Source organism: Dunckerocampus dactyliophorus, chromosome 2 (assembly GCF_027744805.1).
Source record: "Dunckerocampus dactyliophorus isolate RoL2022-P2 chromosome 2, RoL_Ddac_1.1, whole genome shotgun sequence".
Lineage (NCBI taxonomy): Eukaryota > Metazoa > Chordata > Actinopteri > Syngnathiformes > Syngnathidae > Dunckerocampus > Dunckerocampus dactyliophorus.
Window position 1 is genome coordinate 15,823,312 of NC_072820.1, and position 27,004 is coordinate 15,850,315.

The 27,004-nt window shown below is 39.2% G+C and overlaps 1 protein-coding gene across 10 annotated transcripts in view; it reads left to right on the forward strand.

Moving 5' to 3' along the window:
- The window catches only part of tnr (tenascin R (restrictin, janusin)), a 176,767-nt gene that overhangs the window by 38,267 nt on the left and 111,496 nt on the right, over positions 1 to 27,004 (forward strand). For 5 of the 10 annotated variants that reach the window (XM_054752785.1, XM_054752873.1, XM_054752805.1 and 2 more), the window contains exon 2: positions 3,350 to 3,452. The exons of 2 other annotated variants lie outside the window; for them this stretch is intronic. In XM_054752785.1, the coding sequence (XP_054608760.1) occupies positions 3,436 to 3,452 (17 nt within the window). In that variant the 5' untranslated portion in view covers positions 3,350 to 3,435. Of the gene's footprint in view, positions 1 to 2,112; positions 2,195 to 3,349; positions 3,453 to 27,004 lie in introns of all 10 variants that reach the window. 3 more of the 10 variants (XM_054752796.1, XM_054752846.1, XM_054752854.1) reach the window with 2 other exon arrangements.

The window sequence follows — 27,004 nt, forward strand, 5'->3', positions numbered from 1 at the left end:
AAGACCTTTTCCTTGCAACCTTGACATTTTCTGCCTTGCGCGTTGTTGCTGCATGGACATAGGCTCGGCGAGGAAGAAGCACCGTTTGTATATTTTTCACTCTCAGTTATATTATGGAGGAATATATCAATACAAAGTGTTCTTCTTATATCTACTTCACCTGATGAGCATCCAGTGGTGCTTGAGTTCCTTTAGCCAACAGGACAGGATGTTCAGATTGAGAAGAAGAAGTTTCCAGCTCGATTAGTAGTACCCCGAATAAGAGGAAATCAATGGCTTTGGGCAACAAGCACATTGTCAGTCAGGGGCCCTGATGTATCCACCTTCAACTCTTCCTCCAGTGATGCTGCTTTCCCTTTTTCAAATATTTTCCGTCTTGTCTTTTTTATCTTCCTCCATACATGCCATTTTCTTTTGTATTGTTCTATTTTAATCCCTGTATCTCTAACTCTTGAATTATACTTCACTGCAGTGCCGGCGTCTTGTACATGATGCGACTATGCAGCATGGAAGTAGTAGAGTTTACATAATCTTTTGAGGCCTTCGATTTTGTCTTTGTTGCCTACTTACATTCCCTCACTTTCAGCACCTACATCACTTGCGTCCATCCACCTTCCCTCACTTTCGACTGACTTCTCCGCACACACACACACACACACACACATGCACACGCACGCACACACGCACATCTCTCTTATCTCTTGGGGCACGTGTAAAGGTGACTGAATGGCTCCCTATCGTTAAAAGCTCATCATCTTGACACTGTCTATCGATATTGACGTTTTTTTCTTCCCAAATAGTGATCCTGCAAAAAATCCAATTGGCACAGACTGTTCAACTGTGATTTTAATAAAAGGTGAATTTAACACTAGTATAGGTATTGTGATGTTCGGGAACTATAGTGACAGCATGTCATTAGATAGAGGGTAATTCAGATTCACTTTGGATAGTCTTGATCAGGTTCAGCAATGGCACAAATATAAACTGGTTCTGGGTTTCAGGGTGAGAACAGCAAAGGAGAAAGCGGGAATAAATGTGGACCCATTTGCTCTCAAGCATCACCAAAGGTCGTGTCAATAACTCTCCTCTTTCTCCGGCCGGCCATTAATCATTTGGTCGTACGTCTGTCATCATGGGGGGATAATGAGATATACATAGATCAGTTTTTCCTCCGCTTGAAGGACAACTCTTACTGTTGGGGGGTAAAAAAAAGCATCCTTATTGATCTTCTATTGCTCTCAAGAGGGTCCACATGGGGCCGTAGCCCCTGTTAGTTGGCCAGTGTACGTCCTCTGGTTGCTTGATAGAAAGTAGTTTTTAAAAAGATATCACGTAAACGAATGAGGGGGAAACTTACACTTTGAAAAATGATGTTGCGTAGTACATAAGTTGAAATGCTATAGTGAAATACAGATATTGTTCTTCGGGCATACAGTACATGGAGGATGGGCTTCGTCTTTGCTTATGATGTGAGGCAGGGAGTGTTTTTGTATTTCCATTTGGAAATTTAATTAAACCAGGACCTGTGTGTCCTGATGTGTATTTTGGTTTGGTCGTATGGGTCATTCCTTAATGATTTGGTTCTTTGTGAACCAGTTCCCATGGTTTTGCTTTGATTACATAATAACACTGTTTTTATCCAAAACAAAGTCAGGGTGAAGTATACTGTACTGAACCAAACTGTACCGCTTGATGGAAACCTGGCTATAGTGCTAATTTCAGCTACTTAACAACACTACCTATAGTTTTTTATTAAGGGTTTGAGGTGAATTTTTTATGTTTAAAAGGGCCCTATCCTGCTCATTTGAAGGGCTTTTAAAATGATTTTGAACTCCAGTGGGACTCTATAGTTTATTTTCATAAAATACACCATCAATCTCATGTTGTGTACAGTCGTCCCTTGTTGATCGCGGTTAAGTGGTTCCACACCGGGCCGCGATAACGATTCAGTATAATAATAAACAGAATATTTTCATAGTTATAGCATAGAAAACCTTTTTATGACTTTCTAAATACAATTTTAAACATTATTAGAACTCTGTAGACATGAAATAACACCCCTATTGTCACCTTTACACTCCTATTATTTTTTGTTTACATCACATTGTGCAGGATACGGGATCACTACAGGGACATAACCGGCGACCGCCACTAAGATAGCAGTCTTTCAGATGGAGTGGGGGAGAAAGACAAAGTAAGAAGCCAAAAACTTACCACTTCCACATGGAATGAGAGGCTAACCGTTTTTCACTCTATCATGTCAGACATGCCATGCCATAATTATTATTAAATCCCATAGAGAACATTTGGGGATGGATGGCAAGGGAAGTTTATAAAAATGATTGTTGAAAAATTCTAATAGAGTGAGGCAACAGCGTTCGAACTGCGATGTAGCGTGGGACGACTGTACATAGTAAATCTAGATTTCGCAGCATCGTCCCCGACCATGCCTAATCTGTTGCAATTTGTCAGGGGTCGTGGGTCAACTCCCTTTTTAAGTGGACATGGAGCTGGTGATTAATTGAGGCACTGCATCTATTATTCCTGATTATAATGTATGTCTATGATATAGGAGAATAAGAGCACATGCTGGCACCATTTAAGTTTTTCATCTTCATGCTTGTTTTACATTGGTGTACTTCGTGAGGGCTTGAGTGATTTATTAGTCCTTCAAAATAAAGAAAAGATCTTACAGTATTTCTAGCTATTGCTGAGCCACACCATTTCAAACCGGCATGCTTATTAATCAAGATGTCAATCAATAAATCAACATCTCACATCAATGGAAGTCCAGTTCAACAATGACAAAAAGGGCCATTCATCAAGCTGTCCAAAATGCAAAGTGGGTACACATCCAGGACTTTTATCGAAGCCAAGCTGGTCAGTGATGGCTCAGTCCTGAATGAGGGTAACATCAAAATCTGTAAACCGATACCTGACATGAAGAGTCTAAGTGACAAATAGCCTGGATTGCTGTGAAAATATGAAAGTCATTAAATGCACAGAAATCACAGTGACTGATGTGTTCATCTGCCAAAAATGTTAGTATTTTGTGGACTTCTGGAGAGAAAGATGTGTGGCTTGAATAGCAATAATTCAGAAAACAACATTTTCAGAAATAATAAAAAAAAAAAAACGTTTATTTTTAGTAAAGTTAAATATATAAAGACAAGTGCAATAGTAGCATTTTGAACAGTTGAACAGTCTGGATTCGTATTTTATTTTTAAGAAATTAAAGTTCCGTATTGGCTGAAGTGAAGCATTAATTGTTCCAGCTTGTTGCCTCATTCCCTACGGAAATATGCTTTCCTCTTGTCCACTTGTCTTTGTCAATTTGCATATTTTACAGGGAAGGCCAAGTGTTCCCAAGGAGGAGACTTTAACGACAGAAGAGAGGTTTCAAGTTCGGGCTTCTTCTTGGCACTATTGCAAGCCATGACTTCCGCTGCACCGTATGTGATCAGTTAGACTTGTCTCTTCCTTATTATATATATACACTTCTGTACCAAATGTTCCAAACCAAAAAAATCTGGTTTCAAAAACATGTTAGTAATAACTTCACTAAACGCTCACCAACTGTTAATGTCCAGTTTAGATGCTGTCATTTGTGTTCATGTTTGCCATGAAATGGTGGTATTTTTGCCAATTGAAGAAATAGTAATTGGCTGGCGACCAGTCCAGGGTGTACGCCGCCTGTCGCCCGAAGTCAGCTGGGATAGGCTCCAGCCTACCCCCGCGACCCTAATGAGGAGAAGCGGCATAGAAAATGGATGGATGGAAGGAGTAGTATTTAAAGTTGACAAAATACACCTAAGACAATGATTGTGTTAGTTGCGTTAGTTGGGCTGCTAGTGTCCGGGGTTGATCAATATGTAATTTATCACGCGTTTTAATTAACTCCAGCACCCTGTTGCTCTCAGTGTGCTACATAGTGCTACATAGACAAATGTGTCAAGCTCGTGTAAAAAAAAAAAAAAAAAAGGAGCATGTTTTTACACAGCGTGTTCTTTATTGATATTCAGCACCACATGCCATGCGATCATATCATTCATCATCAGCATCAGCATATTTGAGAACCTGCATAATTACAGAAGATGAAGCCTCGTAGTTTGCAAAAGCCTTTCCGCTCCAGCCTCTGTTCTTTTTTTCCCCTCTTTGTTGTCATTGCCTGGTCTTTCTCTTTTTGAGAATCAATGTAATGACATGAGGCATAAGAGCTCTTGTGGGCATCACATGAAGCAAATGGTTTGAAGTGCTACACCAATGTGTCCTTCCTAATACAACAATAAAAAAGTTAAGATTTTTAGAATGAAATACTCTGCTATATATATATATATATATACATACAGTATATATATATATACACTCCTGACAGAAATCTTAGGACCAGTTGAAAAAATGCTAGAATTTGCATTTGGCACATTTGGATCTTAATGAGGTTTTAAGTAGAGCTACAATATGCAAAAACAAGAAGGGGGAGTGAGACAAAAAAAATTTGGAGCTTGTAATTAAAAAAAAAAAAAAAAAGCTGAAAAAGGTTGTTGATCACCTGATCAAAAGTTTAAGACCACAGGCTATAAAAGCCAAAATCTGTTAAAAAATTTCATTTTGTGTCAGGCATTCACTGTCATGCCCTCCTGATGGCTAAAGCTAAGAAGCTTTCTCTTTTTGAACGTGGTCGGATTGTGGAGCAAGCAAGGCCTCTCGCAGTGTGCCATTGCTGCTGAGGTTGGGCGTTTTTTGAAAGATCCTGAGCATTATGGAACAAAAAAGTCAAGTGGTAGACACAAAAAAATCACACCTGGGCCGGAGGATACAATTGGCTGTCCATCAAGACACAGGGCGGTCTTCGACCGAAATTAAGGCCCTTATTGGTGCCGACTGCAGCGCAATAACCATCAAACGACATCTGCGGGAAAAGGGTTTAAAAAACATTATTGATCCATTTTAATACAACTAAAGGTACATTTGTTTGGGCAAATATAATGATGATAACAAATATAGCTCATAAGAGTTTAATTTAAGAGCTGATATCTAGCAACTTCCATGGTTTGCTTGATGATCACCAAAATCACTTAAGTTCTTACATGAATAGCTATAGCATTGTACTGCCAAAAAAATTTACTCTTACAAGCTATTTTTGTTGTCATTGTTATATTTGTTCAAACAAAGGTACTTTTAGTTGTATCAGGCATTAAAATGAACAAGAAACTGAAGAAACAAGGGTGGTCTAATCATTTTTTCCATGGCTGTATAATGAAATACAAATATACCGTCATACATATATACAAATATACAGTACATCCCGTTTTTCAAAGCACACATGCTAGTCTACACAAAGACCTTGGAAAAGTACAACTGGCTCTTTTCTGGGCCCAGAAACAGTAATGGACACTGACATCTATTTAAAGTGGAAAGAGCAGAAGATAGTGAATAGCCAGTTTGATGAAAAGCAAGAGAGCGAGAGAGAGGGAGTGACGCCACCAGCAGTGTTTGTGTAGTGCTTTCCTACGGCAATGGAGAGGTAATCTAATGAAAGGCATGTTTGTTGTGGTAAAGCACATTTGAACTATCTATGTGGACAATTCAACATTTTTTTGTGGAGATTCTCCCAGGAATTTTAATAGCCTTTTGCACCTTTGCACACGTTCAGTGGAAACTTTTGTTCGGAAGAAAGATAAACTGCATCAGTGTTTTAATCGCTATCTAGACCGCAGTATTTGTTACAATTGGAAGGAGTGATGCACACCATGTTTTTGAAATGTATCTTCCTCAGCTCTCTGGGCAATGTCAAGTCAGCACATGATTTATACCTTTTTTCTTTTTGACATATACAGTAGCTGAGAATTATGCTCTGTTTGAAGAAATCCCTGAAGGTGCTAATTTATATTCTCTATATGATTGGGCCATCAATACTGAGGGTAAATGAAGGTCGCTGAGACAGCATGATGGTTTAGCAGGTTTGCCTGCTTCGGTGTCACTGCCTCACAAAGCACTGGCATGCTCTTTTTGCAGCATTTGTGATCGTGTCGGCATAGCCAGCTCATTTAATAACAAAGATTATTAAAGCTGCAGTAGCCCAAATATGACTTGTACTTAGTCCTCCCTGATAGCGTGTTGATAAAACGCTGTAGCTCAGCTTTTGTCAAATGTTAAAGAATCCTTTTTAAAAAATTCCTGGATCCAGACGGTGATCTGGCTAACCCCCAAAATTTCGTCAGTCCTTCCATATCCCATTTCCGACAAGTTATTTTTCAAGTTATTTTGAACACAAACAAGACGCTGCGCTTGTGCTGCGCTTGACGGAGGTAGCAAACAGATCAAATCTGTGAAAGTGATTGTATTTTTAACAATATAAGATGAAAATAAGTCAAATAAAATTATAAAACAATTCAAATAAAGTATTAATAATTAAGAAGTACTATTAGATTGAAAACTAATTCACAATTCACACAGGACTTGTTTAAAATCGGACATTGTTTCAACACACTGAAAAATAAGTAGAGCCTACCAACTGATTTCGTTACTTTCCACTGTCTTACGGATAATTATTTACATATCACAAATGGCTGAAGTATCAAAGTATCAATATTTAGATTTGACAATCGATTTTAGAACATAAAGATCTGGTATCGGAGGTATTGATATTTCAGTATCGATTTGCACTTCACTAGCTTGATGATGGTTGTACTGAATAAAATAACTCTGCCTGTTTGTGTCTATAGCTGATGTCATGTTGTTCTTCAAATGGCAAACTACTAGACTGAATCAACAGCACCTCTGCTGGTTGCAGCCTTGTCATGCATTCAGTTTTGGCTAAATGTGTTCTTCTCAACAGGGGTGTGGAAAGTGCGGCACGAAGGCCATTTTCAGCCCGCAGCTTGTTTTTTATTGGCCCTATGCATATTCTAAAAATAATATAAATTCATTATTAGTGAGATACGCATGGTCCTCGGGTTGCGTTTGAGTTCCATTCCTAGACTGTGATGTGAGATGATTATTGGTGTAAGTCAGATTTAACATCCAAATTGTACCTAAATTAACTCCTAAGTCATTCACACCGTACACAGAACACATGAAAAACGTACAAAATGCAGTAATAACAAGATTAAATACAGGATTTAAATGAAACAGGAAGAAAAAAGACAGTACTCCTGACTTTATCCCTGTGGCTAGTTGCATTGCAAATCCTATTTCCGGGTACAGCTTCAATGTTAAAGGTTTAAAAAAAAACTGGAAAGGTCGGGCTGGCCAGGTTAAAAGGCTTAATGTGCTGGATATGGCCTTCGGGCTGTATTTTGCTCCTGATTTAGTGCATGTATACTGTATGTATTAAGTTATATAAATCTTATAATCCTAATAATAATCCAATCCACTTTATTTATATAGCACATTTTATAAACACTTTCCAAAGTGCTGCATAGACTAGTAAAACCATAAATAATAAGAAGTAAAAGTACAAATTACTACAGTAAAAACTAAAAGATTAAATAAAAACAAAGACACTTAAATATATATATATTTTAAACAAGAAGAAAAAACTATAAAAGCAGTAAATACAAAAACTAGGTAAAAAAAATCAATTAAAATAAAAATGAAAATAAATAAAATAAATTGAAACTGAGACGAGACTTAAAGCTTTCATTTGTGGGGGCCGTTTTTCCAATGAGGGGGGAGAGTGTTCCACAGCCTTGGGCCAACTACGGAAAAGGCCCGGTCTCCCCTGGTCTTAAGTCTCGTCTTAGGCACCACCAGTTGGAGCTGGCCTTTGGACCACATTGTGCGCCCTGGAGTGTAAATTTGGATGAGGCCCGAGATGTACTGAGGGGCCAGTCCATTCAACGCCTTAAACACAAACAATAACATTTGAAAATCAATTCTAAATCGCACAGGCAACCAGTGCAGGGAGGCTAGAATTGGGGTGATGTGCTCCCTCTTTTTGGTTCCTGTTTAAAGCCGTGCCGCAGAGCTCTGGACTAACTGGCTTATTCCAGAGTATAGTACATTACAGTAGTCCAGACGTGACGAAATAAAAGCGTGCATGGCTTGTTCGAAATGTTGCAAAGATAAAAATGATTACATTTTTGATAAAAGCCGAAGATGATAAAAACAGGATTTTACAATGACATTGATTTGTTTATTAAGTTTAAAATCACTGTCTATTATGACACTGTGGGACTGACATGGTTCTTGAGGGGCCCCAAGTTCATGAGGGAGGATAACTTCTGTCTTCCCCTCATTGAGCTTTAAAAAACTTTAAGCCAACCAGACCTTGATGTCGCTTAAGCACTCTAGAAGGGGTGTCGGGGGACATGGTCATTTTTAGTGAGTGGCAAAATAAGTGGGACTGGGTAAAGAGCAAATAGGATGGGCCCAAGAATTGATCCCTGGGGGACTCCACAGTCAAGGGGGGATGTGGACGAGGTGGAGTCCCCAAGTCCCACAGTAAGAGATCTCCCTGACAGGTAAGACCTAAACCACTCAAGGGCAGTCCGCCTGACACCCACACAGTTTTGCAAGCGAGATAAAAGAATAGTATGGTCCAATAATCCTATAACCTTGCTTCAAAATGCAATCTATCTTTTAGCGAAGATATTTTTAAACTATTTGCATAAAAGGACACCAGTGCTTTCGGATAGGTTCTCTTTTATAAGACATGCTGCTAAAACATCCACTCACTGGGTTCATGACCAGCAAAACAAAACAGCAAATGTGGGCCGCAATGCAATGTGAGGTAATCGATGAATATTTCATCACATTTCTCACCTATGTTTGATATTAATGAACTCTGTGCGGAAGCCTACGCTGCATGCATTGCCAAGCTGACATATCTGCCCACCCACCTGTTATGAATATGTATAAATCTTAGGGGGACAGAGGTTGGAGAATGCATATTACGTTTTTTGGCGCGCAGTGGCTGCCTTGTGTTTATATGTACTCCTCCTGCAGGGTGTCGCTATCCGTGGTGCTGAACTGGTGAGCTATGTCTTCTAAAGCAGGGCTGTTCAAAGAATTTTTCCGTGGGGGGTACTTACTGTATATCTTAAAGGAGTGACAGTTCTGCCCACTAACAGGGATTGTCTATTTAACAGATGATGCAGTAATCACAGATTGTCTATATAACAGGACACATTTTTGCCAACATGAAAAGTGCAGAGCGAGATTGTCCCGCCCACAAACTTAGATGTATTAATCATAGGCGTATAATAGCAAAGATATAAAATGAGTGTTGCCTCTGCTACAAAAACGCAGCATTTTTAAAAATGTTTTACCTTTTTGCTGCATTTAAAATAACAAAAATAAAACTTTGTATGTATAAACAGAAGACACTTGTGGACTGGTCTGTTATCACCGGAGTTGGCTCGAGGGCCGCGAGTTGGAGGGAGTTGTTAAAAGGGTGGTAGATTATAAGAAAAAGAGGAAAGAAAGTTAATTTGACTGTTGATATTCCAAATTTCAACCTTTATAATTCAACCAACATACAGTACAGTACATATAGATTAGAATAGATTTTAATGCCATTGTTGCAAGAACAATAGAACGCCATTTGGCAGCATATCATAAAGAAGTATTAGCCTATACAGCAGAAAACAACTATACTCAATGCTCAATACATACTAGTGCATAGTACATAGTGTCAGTGTAAAAAATGCCTAGAATCAACCAGTAACAAATGGGGCTTGTTAGGTGTGGTTGTCGCTCACATTTCATTTAGCCAAATTACCCCAAAAGCTTAAAATATGGCTTCAAATAAATAAAACACCTTCCCATTGTGCTCATTTGCATCTCTGTTTAATTGAAATGCGCAAAGTTCATATTTTCTCCAGCCCCCTTTCCGCTCCCATTTGCATTTCTCCAGTTGCTGCTACTTGATGAAGTGCCGGCATAGTTGATTAAAGGTAACCCAAGAAACAAAGCCCTCTAGTCTTTTTTATTGGCGTGTTCAAGAACTGTGTGACCCCCTTACCTTTTACTGCACAAGAACAAGAGGGGATTAGATTGTGTGGAAAAATAGAAATGAAGATGGCCTTGTTAACCTTCACCTGCTTCGTTTGGAAAGGCCATAAAGAAAAGCTATTTCTGTGATTCAATTTTCACCCGCCATATTTGCCTTTAGAAATGATTCCCCTCTCAATGGAAAGCCTGTCCACTGTATATAGACAAGTGGAAGTATAAGCTGCCAATGAAAGCGGTGGTCTGTTTGGTAGCTGACTGTACATCCCTCCCCTCTTCCTACCATGCCCAGGTGGGAGCTATAAAGGGTGTTTATGAGGCTGACAAGTTGACACTGCCGCTCCTTGTCATGCTCTGATAATAAGGGCCAGGGCCGGAGGAAAGCCTTGTTTTTTCAGTCGGGAGAGACAGACAAGCTCTCTTTTGGGGAACCGAAAAAAGAAGGAGAGGAGACCGGGAATGTTCCATAAAGCCTTTATGAGGCTGTGAATGTGACGCCTCAGTACTGTCATTACTGTACACAGATGAATAGGAGCAACAGAAGCTTGTGTTGATTAGCCGGTAACACGCTGTGAATTTCAAACGAAGACGAAAGCACTGAGCCTTTGCTTTTTCGTTGGCTTTTTGTGTGTTCTTTGTGACATTGCAAATGAAGGGGACCACACAACGTTAGTAATGTAGCACGAAACGGAATGTACACTGCAAAGTCAGGTGTGTACTATTATTATTAGAGACTCACCTCCCAGATGCAGCAGTAATCTCCATCTCATCACCATGTCATAGAACCAACACACAATTTATTATTTGACATTTTTTACACTTGTATAACAGTTAACAATTTTGTGTTATATAGTTTTAGTATCCAGATGTTCCATTCTTTTTACACTTTTACAACAGATATATAATAAATGTTAACTCTTCTTTCTTAAATGTAACGCCGTCATCAAGGTGAAGTTTCATTTTATAGTATAGTGTTATAGTATCTAGAGAGTACCGTATTGTCATTTTACACCTTATATCATTGTGAGTGTTAAAAACTCTTCTTAAATGCATCATCAAGGTGATAGTTTATTTGTATTATGATTGTATAGTTTTGGTATGCAGAGGTTATCTTCTTTTTACACTTTTATACTGGAGCAGCCAAAACTCCTCCCAAAATGTTCTGTCTTTGTCACATGTCTTCAAGGTAATAGTGTTTTATTTGTATTGTTTGTTTTATTATAGCGTTGTATCTTCATGATAAAAGCTATGGATCATTATTAGGTTTTTTGTTGTATAGTCTATAGTTTTGGTATGCAGAGGTTATCTTCTTTTTACACTTTTATACTGGAGCAGCCAAAACTCCTCCCAAAATGTTCTGTCTTTGTCACATGTCTTTAAGGTAATAGTGTTTTATTTGTATTGTTTGTTTTATTATAGCGTTGTATCTTCATGATAAAAGCTATGGATCATTATTAGGTTTTTTGTTGTATAGTCTATAGTTTTGGTATGCAGAGGTTATCTTCTTTTTACACTTTTATACTGGAGCAGCCAAAACTCCTCCCAAAATGTTCTGTCTTTGTCACATGTCTTTAAGGTAATAGTGTTTTATTTGTATTGTTTGTTTTATTATAGTGTTGTATCTTCATGATAAAAGCTATGGATCATTATTAGGTTTTTTGTTGTATAGTCTATAGTTTTGGTATGCAGAGGTTATCTTCTTTTTACACTTTTATAGCAGCCAATACTCCACTTCCTTAAAAGTTATGTCCTTGTCACATGTTAACAAGGTGACAGAGTTTTACGTTGTGGTGTACAGTGTTGTATCGTTGAAGAATACTGTACAGAGGTTATCTTCTTTTTACACTTTTACCCATCCACCCATTTTCTATGCCGCGTATCCTCACTAGGGTCACGGGTTTGCTGGAGCCTATCCCAGCTGACTTCGGGCGAGAGGCGGAGTACTGGAGACTGGTCGCTAGCCAATCACAGCAGGGCACAGCGCCAGCAGGGCACATACAGACAAACAACCATTCACACTCACATTCATACTTATTGACAATATTGAGTCGCCAATTAATTTTTGGAATGTGGGAGGGAAACCCACGCACGCATGTGGAGGACATGCAAACTTCACACAGATATGCCCAACAAAGATTCAAACCCAGATCTTCCCGATCTCCTGACTATATGGCCAACATGCTAACCACTCGGCCACCGTGCGGCCTTCTCACTTTTATAACAGTTAAACATGTTAAAAACATGTATTCCTCAAATGTTATTTCACATATCATTACAGTGACACATTACGGTGTTTTATTTTGTGTTATACTGTATTATTATACTGTGTTATACTGTGTTATACTAGTAGTAGTATACAGAGGTTATCTTGTTTTTACACTTTTGTAACAGGAACATTAAAACTGCTTCCTTATATGGTATGTTACGCATCATTAAGGTGACAGTGTTTTATTTTGTCTTACATTGTTTTTGCTATACAGAGTTTATTTCCCCATTGTACCTTGATGACAGTTAATAGTGTTGCAATATTACTTAAAACACTGCTTGTATATTTGGTGTTGACAGTTTGAAGCTGGAACAGACCTTGAGGAAAAATGTTTCTAAAATTTAATGAAATTGTGTTTTTTGGGGGGGAAAAACGTATACCGGTACCTTTTTTGTGTGTGTGTGTGTGTGTGTGTGTGTGTGTGTGTAATTTGTTATGACAAACGGCCTCACAGCAGAGAACTGTAGTATTTTCTATGCATTTAAAATATCTTTCCGTTCTTTACCAGGAAAATGGCTTTCTAAGTACTTTCATTGGAAATTCCATACATTTTGTCACATTCTATTTTCCTCTCCTTCTCCGTTGTTCTCTTCTCGTTGCTTCGTTTCATTGTTTTTTTAACGAGCGGCTTGAGAGTCAGCGCGAGGCCACGAGCGATACAAGCTATAAATCAGCTAATCAATGGCACCAAAGTCAAAGTCCCCTGAACAATATTGTAGGAAAACGACATGAATGAGCTTCATTGATCCTGCTGCACAAACTGTTAATTTCTCTAAGTGTGACAGACAAGGGCGAGTCTTGACACCACCCAGGCTAACATAAGTATTCCAATGCAAATGTTTCTTCAATTCATGCTGTCCAGTCATTTTTTCTGAATGGAATGTCCCTTTAGCCTCTCTAATGGTCTCTTCACTCAGGAACTCAAATAACAGCCCTTAAGATAAAAATATTGCTTAGAATATGGCTGAATTTCCTGCCAAGTCATCATAAAGTACGCCCTCATTTGTCCATGGGTCAGTTCTTTTGTGTCAGAAGGTTTCCAGGGCCGGTATTTGTTCAGGGGACAAGTGGACAGAAGGCAGGGAAGCACTACAAAAGAAGCTGTTTTAATTAAATCTGGCAGATTTACTCGCCCGGCTGCTTTTAAAGCATAGATAGCTCAGAGGCTTTAGGGGCCAAAAGTGGTAGCTGTAAAAATGACTCAAGGAAGGCAAGGGTGGAGACGAGCTCCGTGAGAGTCGGGCAGGGGGAATTATAGCCGTGCTGTTGGAGGCTCTTCTGTAAGGAGCACAAATAGATGTGCAGTTTGTCGCTTGATAGGAAGTCCCGGGCTGGATGGTCATGCTGACATGATAAACATTAGGAAACCACTCAAAAAATGCAATGCAGTCTTTCATAGGTTCATCTAACAGGTCCAAATTTATTGTCAGACTTCATACTTGGAAAAATTACACCCTCCTCGTTAAATAAATGGACCTCTTTAACAAATAAACCATGTTCTTCTTTTTCTGTCATAATTCACAATTTACTAAGCATTCCTTTAATGCTAGGGGTGTAACTATTCATTTCAATAACGATTCGATTTGTGTCATGATTCGTGGTTGCCAGTACGATTCAAGGACGATATTGGTTCATTTAGAACGAAACGATTCAGTAACTTTAAATCGATTCAGTAACTTTTTAGCCAAAAATTCAACCAGTGTGACTGTGAAATAAATACCTGGATACTGGACAGTGCAGGTGAAGTTTCCTAGATTCCCATTGTTTTTTTGTAAGGGAATCAGGTATAAATTATTTATGGGTATAAACAAACAAGTAAACAACAATTAATTGCAAATGCATTCACATTTCATTTGAATTAAGTGCAACCAACACTTGAATTAACATTAGGGCAACCTTTTCTGCTCTCATTTTTAATATTCAATAGATTTTCAATTAAAGTACAGTAAGTGGAGCCAACATTTCAACAGTAGGTTTACCTGCTACTTCTGCTTTGCTTTTTCAACATAAACATAATACAATATTAATATCAAAATAAAGTGAAACCAACATCTCTTCAGGTTGAATTAACAGTAGGTTTACCTGCTCCTTTTACTGTTGTCGTGTTGCCGTGGTATTTTAGTTGACCTTTACATATCCTACAAACAGCCACAGTGAGCGACTTATTTAGGACATCTCCCTCTTTACCACAGCCAAAGTGTTTCCGCACACTGAGCCGCAGTGGTGGCTTCTCGCTCGCCGGCTTGTCCTCTGCCATCGGCCATGCTACGTTTTGTTGTCTGCTGGTGTGTGGCAATGACGTCACAGACAGGCAGACTTAATCAAATAACTTTTAACGTCTTTATCATTAAAAGTGCTAAAATCCATATAAAGCCTACCGTGCTTAAATCCAATGCTTTATTTCCTAGTATTGATGCAATCGATTGATTACCTTTTAAACATACTGTATGTTAGATGAATATGTGTGTTGACTTGCCGAACACAGATCGATGTAGTTGGATCATAGGAATATAAATCGATACATCGTAGACGAATTGTTGATGAAAATGTTCAAATTATGTCCTTGGTGTGAATATTTAGTGTGACCACCATTGTTATCCCGCACTGCCTTAATCCTCTTGAGCATGGAATTCAGGAGATCTGCATGGGTTGTTACTGGAATCCTCCTCCACTCCTCCATGATGACAATACTGGTAGAGCTGGTGGAAGGTAGACACCTTGCGCTCCTGCACCTTCCGTCCTTCGGCTTGAAGATACCCCACAGGTGCTAATTATTCATTCAGGTCTGGAGGAGGCCATGCCGTCACTTTCACCTTCAGCTTTCTCAGCAAGGCACTTGTCATCTTCGATGTGTGTTTTAGCTCCTTATCATAAAAAACTAGACTACTGTCATGCGGCCCAGTTTCCCAAGGGAGGGCATCATGTTCTGCTTCATAATGTCACAGTGCATTTTGGAATTTATGATTCTCCCCTGTTGTGGCAGCACTCATGCAGCCCCAGAACAGCCCCAAGTAATCACCACCATGCTCGACTTTGCTGTAGACACAATTACCTTGCTACTCACTTCTGTTGCCAGTTTTTTCAAACAACAATGGCTGTGTGTTGAGTCATTTTCAGTGAACAGTAAATATATACTGCCATCAAAGTTGTACACTGACTACCCTTAAGTATATCCAAGTTTCATTTCTATAGCATTGTCCCTTAAGAAGACATACTGTAGTAAAAATGTTTGCTGAAATATGAGAGGTACTCACGTTTGTGAGCTGCTGTACGTTAGTTGATGCTGCTATAGCTTTCAGCAGGTTAAACTTTTAGCTGCAGGTTGTTCTGACAAGGAGGTGGTTTTAGATTAAAAAATGTCCAAGGCCGTCGAGGGCCAAGGTAAGATAAGAGGACTTTGAACCCCCTGGCAATATCTACACACCTGCTGCTGTACTGTGCATTTCATATGCAAGACTAACAGAATGTCTACATGTCAGAGGCAGCGTATTAACATTTTCTTTTTAGTTTTAATAATCTCTATTTAATTTTGAAAGTCACACCTTCATTTAGCATTCATAATGTCACATTGCTGGAGTACAAAGAGGAATTGTACTTCTTCAGTCTGAGATTGACATTTCCGGCTTTATAATTTTGCAGGGATACAGTTTTGGTGAATCCAAGGATAATGTTTGACACTCCTAAAAGATGGCCCAGGGCGGACAAGTTGCCTGCTCATGGTTGTCAAGAATTAGCAAAAAGAGAACAAAGCAAAGACAAAGCACTCTGATCAGCTTGTCTTGCAGCATCTTTTTGTATTGTTGTGAATCTAGTGCACTTGTTTGTTTTGTTATAGCAGACCAACAAAGACATAACTGTTTTAGGTTGGAAGTTACAGTGTCAGGGTCAACATTTACATTTCTGGTGTTTTCAATCTTGTTCTTCCTTGACTGCTTGGTATCAGTATAGCTTCTTGCCTTCTGTTTCCTTACCGAGTATTGCTAACATCAATCACATGGCCCTCTTCTGTATCTTGATGACCACCACAACATGTGGTCAATTAGCCAGCACCTCTGCTTCTGTATCTCATAAATCACCGTCACTTGATGTTCTTGCTGTTTTTTTTAACTAACTCAAGAGCGCTGTTCATACCTTTTGGCTTACCTGACTTCTCCATCAATGCTGGTGGTCTATATTACCTTGCTTCCATTATTAGCAGCAACTGCTTTTTTATTGCATGGATGGATAATGCAATAGAAACATTACATCCAACAATAAATCTCAGCAAAAATCAAAGCAAAACTATTTTATTCATTGATCATTAATTAATCAATATTCAATCTATATTTATTTACACATAAAACAATGTTTCTGTTGTTTCTTTACTCCTGTATTTATATAATTGTTCACATTTTGTTCATATCGTTTATTTAATTTTATTCTGTTGATGTACTTGTTTTTTATTACTTCATTTTCCTTTCTTATTTCTTTGTTCCCTTTCTTTAATCACTGTATAATCTATCGATTCTTACCCACTGTCTATTCTTTCCTCTCCCTATTGGAAAACGGTGACATTCGAACAAAGGACGTGAACAAACTCTCAGTAATGACTGGGACATGAAAGGGATAGGATTAAATAAGCTCTGCTTCTTCCTACTCCTTTTCGGACATGTTGACCTCTGCAAATGTAATCATGTGATGTTTCTCGATGTAACTTGCATGTTTGAATCGGGTAAAGCCATGACAAGCAGTCCTTCATAGATTTGAATGCTGATCTTGTTGGAGTGTCTTTGTTCTCACTTGTGACAGTCCTGAGGTTGACCTTGTCTGCTGATGTTACATAGTCATGCATGTGCTATCTGGATTTCCTCCTGGGATGCCAATGAGCAATGATATAAGCAGTTATTTACACAATAGTAAAATCTGACTCATTTTGGTGAAAACAAGAAACCAATTGTAAATGGTAAAGTTTCTTTCCCTCTGCGATTACTATACTTCCACACCTTAAACACATTTGTAATGTTCGCAGTGTCAAACAGCTTTGACCCAAGAGTGAAAGGCTTTTAGTCGAGCACACGCACTGTTAGGCAAAGAGGAGGAAGGCTGCGCCATGGCATGTTTGCCTTTCTAATTACTTCTCTTAGGATCCCGTCCATTGATTGTTGCAAATGCCTATTGATTTTGAGCAGGGCTCCACGCTATTTGACGTTTGTCCCATATACTGTGGAAGGCGTGACGTCTGCATGACGCTGAATTCTTTCTCTGACATCCATATACTGTATCTAACTTTGTGTGCCAAGCTGGACCAGTATTTTGCACCCAAAGACAAAGGTGTACTATTTCTGATGATAGTAATCCCTTGTTTATCACGGTTAATTGGTTCCAGACCAATTGAAGAAGTGAATTTCTGTGAAGTAGGATTCCTTATTTATAAATGGAATTTTTTTAGAGCATAGAAAACCTGGTTGCGACCTTCTAAATGTTTTTTTTTAACATTATTAGACAAGAACTAACACTCATATTACCTATTGTAGTAGGCATATTAAGACTAAGTAAGCAATTTAAGACATAAATAAGAGTCATGCTCGTGTGTGTTACTATAAATGTGTTCCCTGGGGTGCTGAGTGGTGGGCGGATAAGAATTGAGGTCAGGGATTCAGAGTTGAATTGCTTCAGCTTGGCATGGGTTACAGCCGCAACAGTAGCCGGTCTTTTTTGATATATTTGTGTCACCATAATTCAAATTTTTGTGACCACTGTGTTAGTACCACTGATGCGGTATATAGTAATAGGGAAGTGAGGCATATTTAATTCTTTAATCCCACATAATTTGTTAGTGCCACTCGCCGCCTTTACTGTGGCCGTTTGCTTTGTCGTCTCAGCAAACTCTGCTTTAATCAGAATTTGACGGCCAAAATTTGCAACTCTTGTTCCTGTGAAGGTTTTGAATAATGCAGCACCATGTCCTTAACTTCCACTCGAATTTGTCTGCTCAGCAGAGAAAGTGACAAAGACACCGACCCAGCTGGGGGAGGGACAGCCGGGAAGGAGAACGGCCCCGCACAAAACTGAAAGAGGGGTGGGAAAGTTGGTGTGAAGGCAACAGAGACAGAGATGGGAGAGAAAGTTCTCTAGACGCACTGTAGAAAAAGATAAATAGCAGGACTAATTGTAACAGAAAGGGCCACACAGTGCAGCATTTCTATTAGCTTTCCGAAGGATGTATAATGTGATTTGCTCGGGTAATGAGACAAGAAGTCATTTGTACTTTTCAGTGTTGGGTCACTGCTTGTATTGCGTTTTTTTGCTGCATTGTACCTACAGTGCAACCTCATCCTGATTACTGGAAGGTTGAAGACGTTTATTTTTAGCGATGTGGAACATGCATAGACAGTACATGATGAATGGCAGTGGTCTTACTCAGTGGCAGCAACAACCGTAACGAGAGCATGTGGAGCTGTGACAGTAATCCCCCCTTACAAATACACATAACTTCACAGTAGACAATCGGTAGATATTTATTTCAAATTGTATGTTTGATTGTTGCGTTTGTAGCAGAAATACAATACTATGATTGAGACCATAGATGCGATGGCTTGACATTGATTTCATTGTGATGATCCCTAAATATGTTGAGTGGGAGTGCGATGCAAGCATGCAGAAAGGTATACCGGAGCAGAACCTAGAATTGAACTCTTTTAAATAAATGATCATTGAGATCACATTATAGAGTTATACATTATGTAGTTATAGGCTACAACTTAGATTGTACGTAGCTCTAACGACTTTACCCCTCAGGCATTTGATCAATTTTCTAACTGTATTGACATCCCATATTATTTGGTCAGTGAAAAGGGCTCATGCATCTGCAGTTCCACCAAGTGGAACTTAAACTTGACATCTTACATCCGAACACTGCAGTATTATAATAACAATAATGGATTCGATTTTATAGTGCTTATAGGCACCCAAAGCACTTCACAATGAAGTGAACCCATTATTCATTCACTCCTCCGTCAGACTCTGGTGTGTAAGCCGACATTTCGCACCCACATCCTCTCCGACCACCAACAAACATTCATCCGAATTCATACACCAGTGTGGGCAGCACTGGAGGCAAGGTGGGTGAAATGTCTTGCTCAGGGGTGGAGGGAGCGAGAATTGAACTTTCTGGACGACCTGCTCGACCTGCTCTGCCGCCTGAGCCACTGCCGCCCTGTTACAGCTGTCCATAGTACATAAATAATGATGATAATGTATTTTATTTAAAGGCTCTTTTCGTGGCACTTAAGGACATCGTGCAAAGCATAAACAACAAAAAAACAAGTGAAACACAAAAGATTGATTAAAATGATGGTCTCACACACACACACACACACACACACACACACACACGCACACAGACACACACACACACACAAAAGTAACCAAAGATAAAATGCAGTAAATAAATGGGATGCTTGTTAAGTGCCTCTCATAGGAAACAATGGAAGTTGATTTTTATGGGGTACTTTCTTTGGGGACTGTTTTATCAAAAATGTAAGTGGCAGTTACAACAACAATGCGTTATTTAATTTAGTCAACATTTTACAATTCAAAACACAAAATGACACTGCTTTACTTACTTCTGTTTGGCTTTTCAACAGTTCCTGGTCTTGGTTTAGCCTTAGGCATCGATGTCAAAGTTTCAGGTGGGCTCGGTCTCTCTAGCTGAGACAGGTGAAGTAACCGGTTTTCCTTGTTGGACGTACAAGTCATAGAGGGATATTTTATGCTAGGCACAAGCTGAAGGCTTCAGTCCTGCCTTGTGTCCCAGCTGTCTGGCAACACTGCAAACATTGTTGAAATGCACAGAGCATAACAACAACCGTTTCGATGGCCTTTTTTTTGTCCAGCTTTTCGCAACTTTTTCATCTTTCGGCGACTAAAAAGACGAACACCGTTAGCCGTGCTGTTACTGCGTCATCCCGTGACACAAAGTGTTGGCATCCCCTGGGAAAACTTTTAAAAATTTGCTTAAAACTATTGTGATGTTTACAGGCGATTACACAGAAAACTATTTGCAAACAGACGCTCTTGCAGGATGTCGAACTGGGGTGACGTCATAGCTCAAGGGACTACAGAGAATAGGGGCTGACTTTATAGTGTATTATCTTGAAAATTAATTAACATACATTAAATATATATGTATTTTATGCAAAAAAAAAGTGTGGACTACTTCCTCACTTTATCCGTGTTTAAGGATTTGGGATGACCTTTGAGGTACAGGTACATTGATGTGCAGTGAGGTTCATGGCTGGTGAGGCACTGACTCTTTTGGAGCTTTTTTGATGTTAATACAGGTTTATCATTAAGAGGATAACAAGAAAAAGAAGAGAACAATTCACTTTTGTTTAAAAAATGTCTTAAAACTGTTTTCAAATACTTCCATCCATCCATCCATTTTCTAAACCGCTTCTTCCTCATTAGGGTCGCGGGGGCATGCTGGAACCTATCCCAGCTGACTTCGGGCGACAGGCGGGGTACACCCTGGACTGGTCGCCAGCCAATCGCAGGGCACATATAGACAAACAACCATTCACACTCACATTCATACCTATGGGAAATTTTAGAGTCGTCAATTAACCTCACCTGCATGTTTTTGGAATGTGGGAGGAAGCCGGAGTACCCGGAGAAAACCCACACGCACACGGGGAGAACATGCAAACTCCACACAGAAATCTCCAAGCTGTTACTGTGTTGGCCAACGTGCTAACCACTAGACCACCGTGCGGCCGTTTTCAAATACTTGTTATTTCTATTTATTTTATTTGTATTAAGTGGAAAATATATCTTACCTTTTATCTGTATATGAAGTATACAAAATAAATACAAAAGTTCTGATACTTTGTCGTAAAAGTCGGATCTCTTCCTGGTGAGCTTCGGTATAGTCCCAGTCAAATTCACTCATTCATTCAGAGCAGAGCATAAAAATATAATGAATGCATTTGATTTTCTGATAGGTAGAACTGCTGCTGCCAACAAAAAAAAAACAAAAAAAAAAACGCTAGCTTTTCCTCTATGGAAGAATGGCAGTTGACAAGCAACTTCTGTCTCACGCTTGCTAGACCCCTTCAGGTTGCAGCGGTACAGCATGTGCTTCTCGTCCATTATTGTCCGATTAGCGAGAATAATGATGTCACACTTACATTAAAGACATTACACAGGCTAGGGAAAGTTATGGTGTCTAATAAGCAACATTATATTCCTGGCAAGATGCTGCTAAACGGAAACTGACAAACACAAACTGTCCTGCTCCATGAACTGACTGTGCGGTGTGACGGTAGACAGGTATGCTAGTGGCAGCCTCAGTTGATCAGGAAATGTGCAAATTCAGCAATTTTTACTTAAGAAAATGTCAACAATGATTGGACTCATACAGAAAATACATTTAGAATACAGTTGAATGGATAAATATTATTTATTTTATGTCATCATTATTCTTTACACATTTTTTTTAATCATGATTAGTAAGGTTCTGCCTCACCTGCCTTCCTGACTGCACGTCCCCAAGTAACAATAACTTAAAGTTTTGTTACTTTGGTTTAAGCATGTGTCTATAGTTTTCAAGTACTGGATAAAAACTGTAAGCACGTGTGTGCTTTGACACCTGGTGGATGCGATTGTTCAGTAGTGTTGTCATTGGCAAGCTGGGGCATTTGTCATGGGAAGGAAGTAACCTCACACTCCTTATGTGTGTATAAGGTGTGGAAATGCGTGTAGACTTTTGCAAATCACTGTGCATAATGAAGCAGGGGCTGTGCTTATTGTTGTTCAACTCGAGACAGGTGTTTTGCTTCTTCAGTGTGAAGAGCAGATAATTGTGTGAAAATGTTCTTTTTAGTGTGTAAAAAAAACGTGTTTAAAGTGTTCTCCCTGATGTTGTATTTCATGTGTATTCATTTCAACGTATAGCAAAGCATGAATATAAACTTCTCAATGCTAAGCAGTATCAGTCAAGTCAAGTCATCCCTTCCTCTTGTTCTGTCCCCCACTAAGAGGACAATGTCAGACGGTCCAATAGCGTTTAATTGCTGTGGTTTTTATGTGGCCCACTGAAAAGTAATAGCCATTCAGCACTACTGTTGACAAGATAGATGCTGCCCGTGCTTGTTTGCGAGCCTGTTGTGGTGTGTGGCGCTTGCACACACTTTATCTCCAGGAATATGCAGGTGAAGTAATAAAAGAAAATGTCTTGGGGGGTGGGAGGTGTTGTAGGGTGGGGGCTTCAATTTATTTAGTATGCTGGGAAACATACACTCCTGATCAAAATTGTAAGACCAATTGAAAAATTGCAAGAAGTTACATTTTGCACTGTTGGATTTAAGGGGGTTCTAAGTAGAGACTGAAAATGCAAAAAAGAGGAAATGGGAATGAGACAAATCTTTTTTGATTAAGCAATTTATTGCAAACCACCATTAAAGTGAAATAGTCTGTTCATCAGCTGTTCAAAGGTTTAACACCATAGCCTTTAAAAGCCAAACTCTTGGAAAAAATGTGGCTTCAATGTCATTTTCTGTCAGATTTTCACACTGTCATGATTTCTTGATGGCAAAGGCGAAAAAGCTTTCTCTCTTTGGACATGGTCGAATTATTGTTGAGCTGCATAAGCAAGGCCTCTCACAGTGCGCTTGCTACAGAGGTTGTTCATTTTGAACGAAAAAGTCAAGTGGTAGACCCAAAAAAATGTCTGTCCATTGACTGTCCATCAAAAGATGGGACAATACGGACCGAGACGGGAAGGTTGTTACTGATGCCGAGTGCGGTCCAATAACCATCGGATGGCACCTTCGTTAAAAGGGTTTTAAGAACAAAAAAAAATCTTCAAAGTTGTCGTCTCCTTCAATGCCACAAAATTGCCCGTTTAGAATTTGCACGAGAGCACCAAACATGGGACAGTGAAAGGTGGAAGAAAGTTTTATTCTCTGATGAGAAAAAAATGTACCTTGACGGTCCAGACGGCTTCCAAAGTTACTGGCATGAAAAGGAAATCCCGCCTGAGTTGTTTTCCACACGGCACAGTGGAGGAAGTGCCATCATGATCTGGGATGCTTTTTACTTCAATGGAACAATGGAGCTTCAGGTTGTGCAGGGGTGTCAAACGGCAACCGGCTATGTGGAGATGTTGCAGGGAGCATCCCTCATGACTGAAGGCCCTCGTTTGTGTGGTAATGACAGGGTTTTTCAACAGGATAACACTGCAGTTCACAATGCGCGCCGACAAGTGACTTCTTCCAGAGGAATAACCTCACTCTTTTGGACCATCCTGCATGTTCCCCTGATCTAATTAAGAACATTAGGGATGGATAGCAAGGGACAGAGAAGTTGCTTGTCCTGGAGACAGTGGATGCTCACTGTGACTTGTTAATCACTGTAAGGTGATCAACAAGAATGGTGCAGCTACTCATTACTGAGAATTTTTTGGAGCTATGGTGTTAAACCTTTGATCAGCTGATGAACATCCTATTTCAGTTTAATGCTTCTTTGCAATAAATTGCTTACTCAAAGAAAAAAAAAGCTCTTTAAGACTAAACAGGAGTGTACGTTTGACACAAACACACCGATACACAAGATAATAAGGCGACATATGTTAAATGCTAGGATTGTCAACATCCCTGAAGTATGTGAATAATATTTGTACATTGAGACTGTATCATTATGCTACATGCACTGTTACCATGCCATCAATAAATAATGTTGTTTTAATCAATTGTACTTGCCTGCCTTAAAGAGCAACACGATGGCTGTGTTCAAATGCACAAGTTCGATATTCGCCATCCTCGGGGCAGTTTTTTCCCCAGCATCTTGAATTCGATATAAAGATGTTTAATGTTTAACTAAGGCCATGGAATGTCCTCTATATGTCAGCCTGCTGGGAATGAAGATAGCTAGCAAGATGAAACTAGCAATACATTTAAAAACTGCGGTAAGAAGAAAATAGGAATAACAATTTTGATTAATGCAATTTCCCACCAGTAAGGAGCATTTTTTGTCACTTCACTGACAGATGTGAACTGTAAGTAAGTAAGTAACGAAAGTAAACAGTGGTAAACATTTGTTATGTGGTAAAAACAAAACTGTAATATAACTTTGCATGAAATCGCATTGCTTGAGTGCTGCACATTAAAGTGAGAAATGACTTGTGGAATACAAAAGGCTAAAAATGATCAAAATGCAGTAGAAGCAGTAAGGTCGACCACATGCGTAGGTAATTTGCAGACTAAGCCAACTGTGCACTACCTTCCTTAGTAGGTAGCTGTCTTTGTCTATTGTCATTATTAATATTGTATTGAGCAATATTGTACTATTTTCCCGTGTTGTGCGTACATTAGATCTATTGTTCTATGGTCAATCCCAAACACACTTGTCCAGCAGTTGTACAACATTTAAGGTGCTCAACGTCCGGGTACCTGTGGTCATTAATTATGCAACTTAGAGTACGTGATTTAGCTTAGACATTTACCGGAGGGTTTAATTGCTATCCGTGCGTTTTATCTGTGTGTTTTTTTCACATGATAGATTCCAAAATCTGGAAGCATGAAAAATTATTTGTTTTACTGCTTGGCTGTTGATGGATGATCTAGATACTTGGTCAGCTAAAATTTTGATTTAAATATATTTATTTTTTAGTTAAGAGGTTCTTTAAATATTCTTCATATCACTCGTGATTGCGACTAGTTGGTTCCGGACCCGAAAGTGAGTTTCCGTGAAGTAGGATTCAGCATTAATACATGAAATATTTTTGTAGTTAGAGTATAGGAAACCTATTTATGACGTTCTAAAAATGTTTTTTTTAACATTATTAGAGCCCTGTAGACATGAATTAACACCCCTATAGTTGCCTTTATCCTCATATTACCCAATATAGCAGACATGATAAGCGACAATAATATATAACAACGCACATGTTAGCATTGGGAAAGTTCCTTGTCGCTGTAGTATCTTTAACGTCATGTGGGTCGATCACATGGCATTTAAAAAAAAAACCCTTGACACCAGCCTATCATCCATCCTCACTATGACGTTTGTCACTTGATTGATATACAGTACAAGGCAGTCAGTCTGGCATGAATAGGCGTACACTCCGACACTACGGCTAGCTTTGATTACACCACACTGTGCAACACCTATGCATAGGCTATGAGATCTTTAAAGTGGCACAAGAGATGGCTGCCGCTTTAAACATAGCAATCTACTGAGCTAACTAGTTAGCCTCCAATTTATTTATTCTAAACAACAGAAACGGGTATAAAACTGAGTGAGGAAGATGGACAAAGTAAGAAGCCAAACATATACCACTTCCACATGGAATGGGAGGTAGTGTTGTGTAAGAATAGTTGACTATTTGGCGATTCGATTCGGAGCAGTCTGAGTCGACAATCAATCTCGCCATCGAATCATATGAAAATTCTGACTACATGGGGCGTACTGGTGCTAAGCATACATTTTTACAAATTTTTACAAATAATGTCTTTGTTATAAATTGCCTATTTTGATATAAAAACAGCCTAATTTATACTAATAAAGAATTGAAAATGATATGTGTTTTTAACATAAGACCTATACTTCTCATGCACTAATAAAATCATCCGATTCAATGGCACACTCCAAAGGCGCTGATCACTAGCGTTGAACGCAAGGAAGACCATCGGCATTGACGGATTTATTGGCTCATAATGGCTACTAAAAAATCATCGTGGAAGACCAAGCAAAATCAAAGTGTGGAAGTATTTTGAAAAGGTTAAAGATGACTCCAGAAAGTGAAGTGCAACTTGTGTCAGCGGCGTCTTCTATATGCACAACACGCAACAACAACCAACATTGCGTATCATTTAAAACAGGTAATGCTGTTACACCAACTTCATTTTTTATCCCGACAGTGAATTTTAATGCAAAAAATGTGGCTGCTAAATGAGCGCTTTGGCAAGTTGTTTTTTCAAGCCATCCATCCATCCATCCATCCATCCATCCATCCATCCATCCATCCATCCATCCATCCATCCATCTTCTATGACGCTTATCCTCACTAGGGTCGGGGGGTATGCTGGAGCCTATCCCAGCTGACTTCAGGCGAGAGACGTTGTACATTCTGGACTGGTCGGGAGCCAATCGCAGGGCACATATAGACAAACAACCATTCACTCTCACATTCATAACTATGGACAATTTAGAGTCTCCAATTAACCTAACATGCATGTTTTTGGAATGTGGGAGGAAGCCGGAGTACCCGCAAAGAACCCACGCATGTACGGGGAGAACATGCAAACACACAGAGATGCCCAACAGAGATTTGAACCCAGACCTTCTCGGTTTCCTGACTATGTAGCCAACATGTTTTTGAAGCCTATGTTGTTCCTATTAAATTTGCACTTTTCTGATGTGTGCCGACAGTGATCGTGTTCCAGTTTTGTTCATCTTGTTTTCCGTGTTACTATTTCTTTATCTGAGAGAGTGTTGTAGCCTTTTTTTCTTTGAGGTGGTCGCAATTGAGATCTGTTTATTTTTCAGGATCGCCATTAGCTCTGCTCTTAAAAAAAAACAACCCAAAAACCATTTGACTAGTAGTTGACTATGGACAAAATCTAACTAATCAGATTAGAATATGAAAATCCTTAGTCGAAGACAGCCCTAATGGGAGAACTTTCTTTGAGACAATGTCTCATCAGTGTAACCTTACTGACACCTAGTATCCAGAATACTATTTATGACTTGTCTTTCAATATTTTTTAACTAATAATAGGCCGTAGTTAACCACGAAACAGAGAT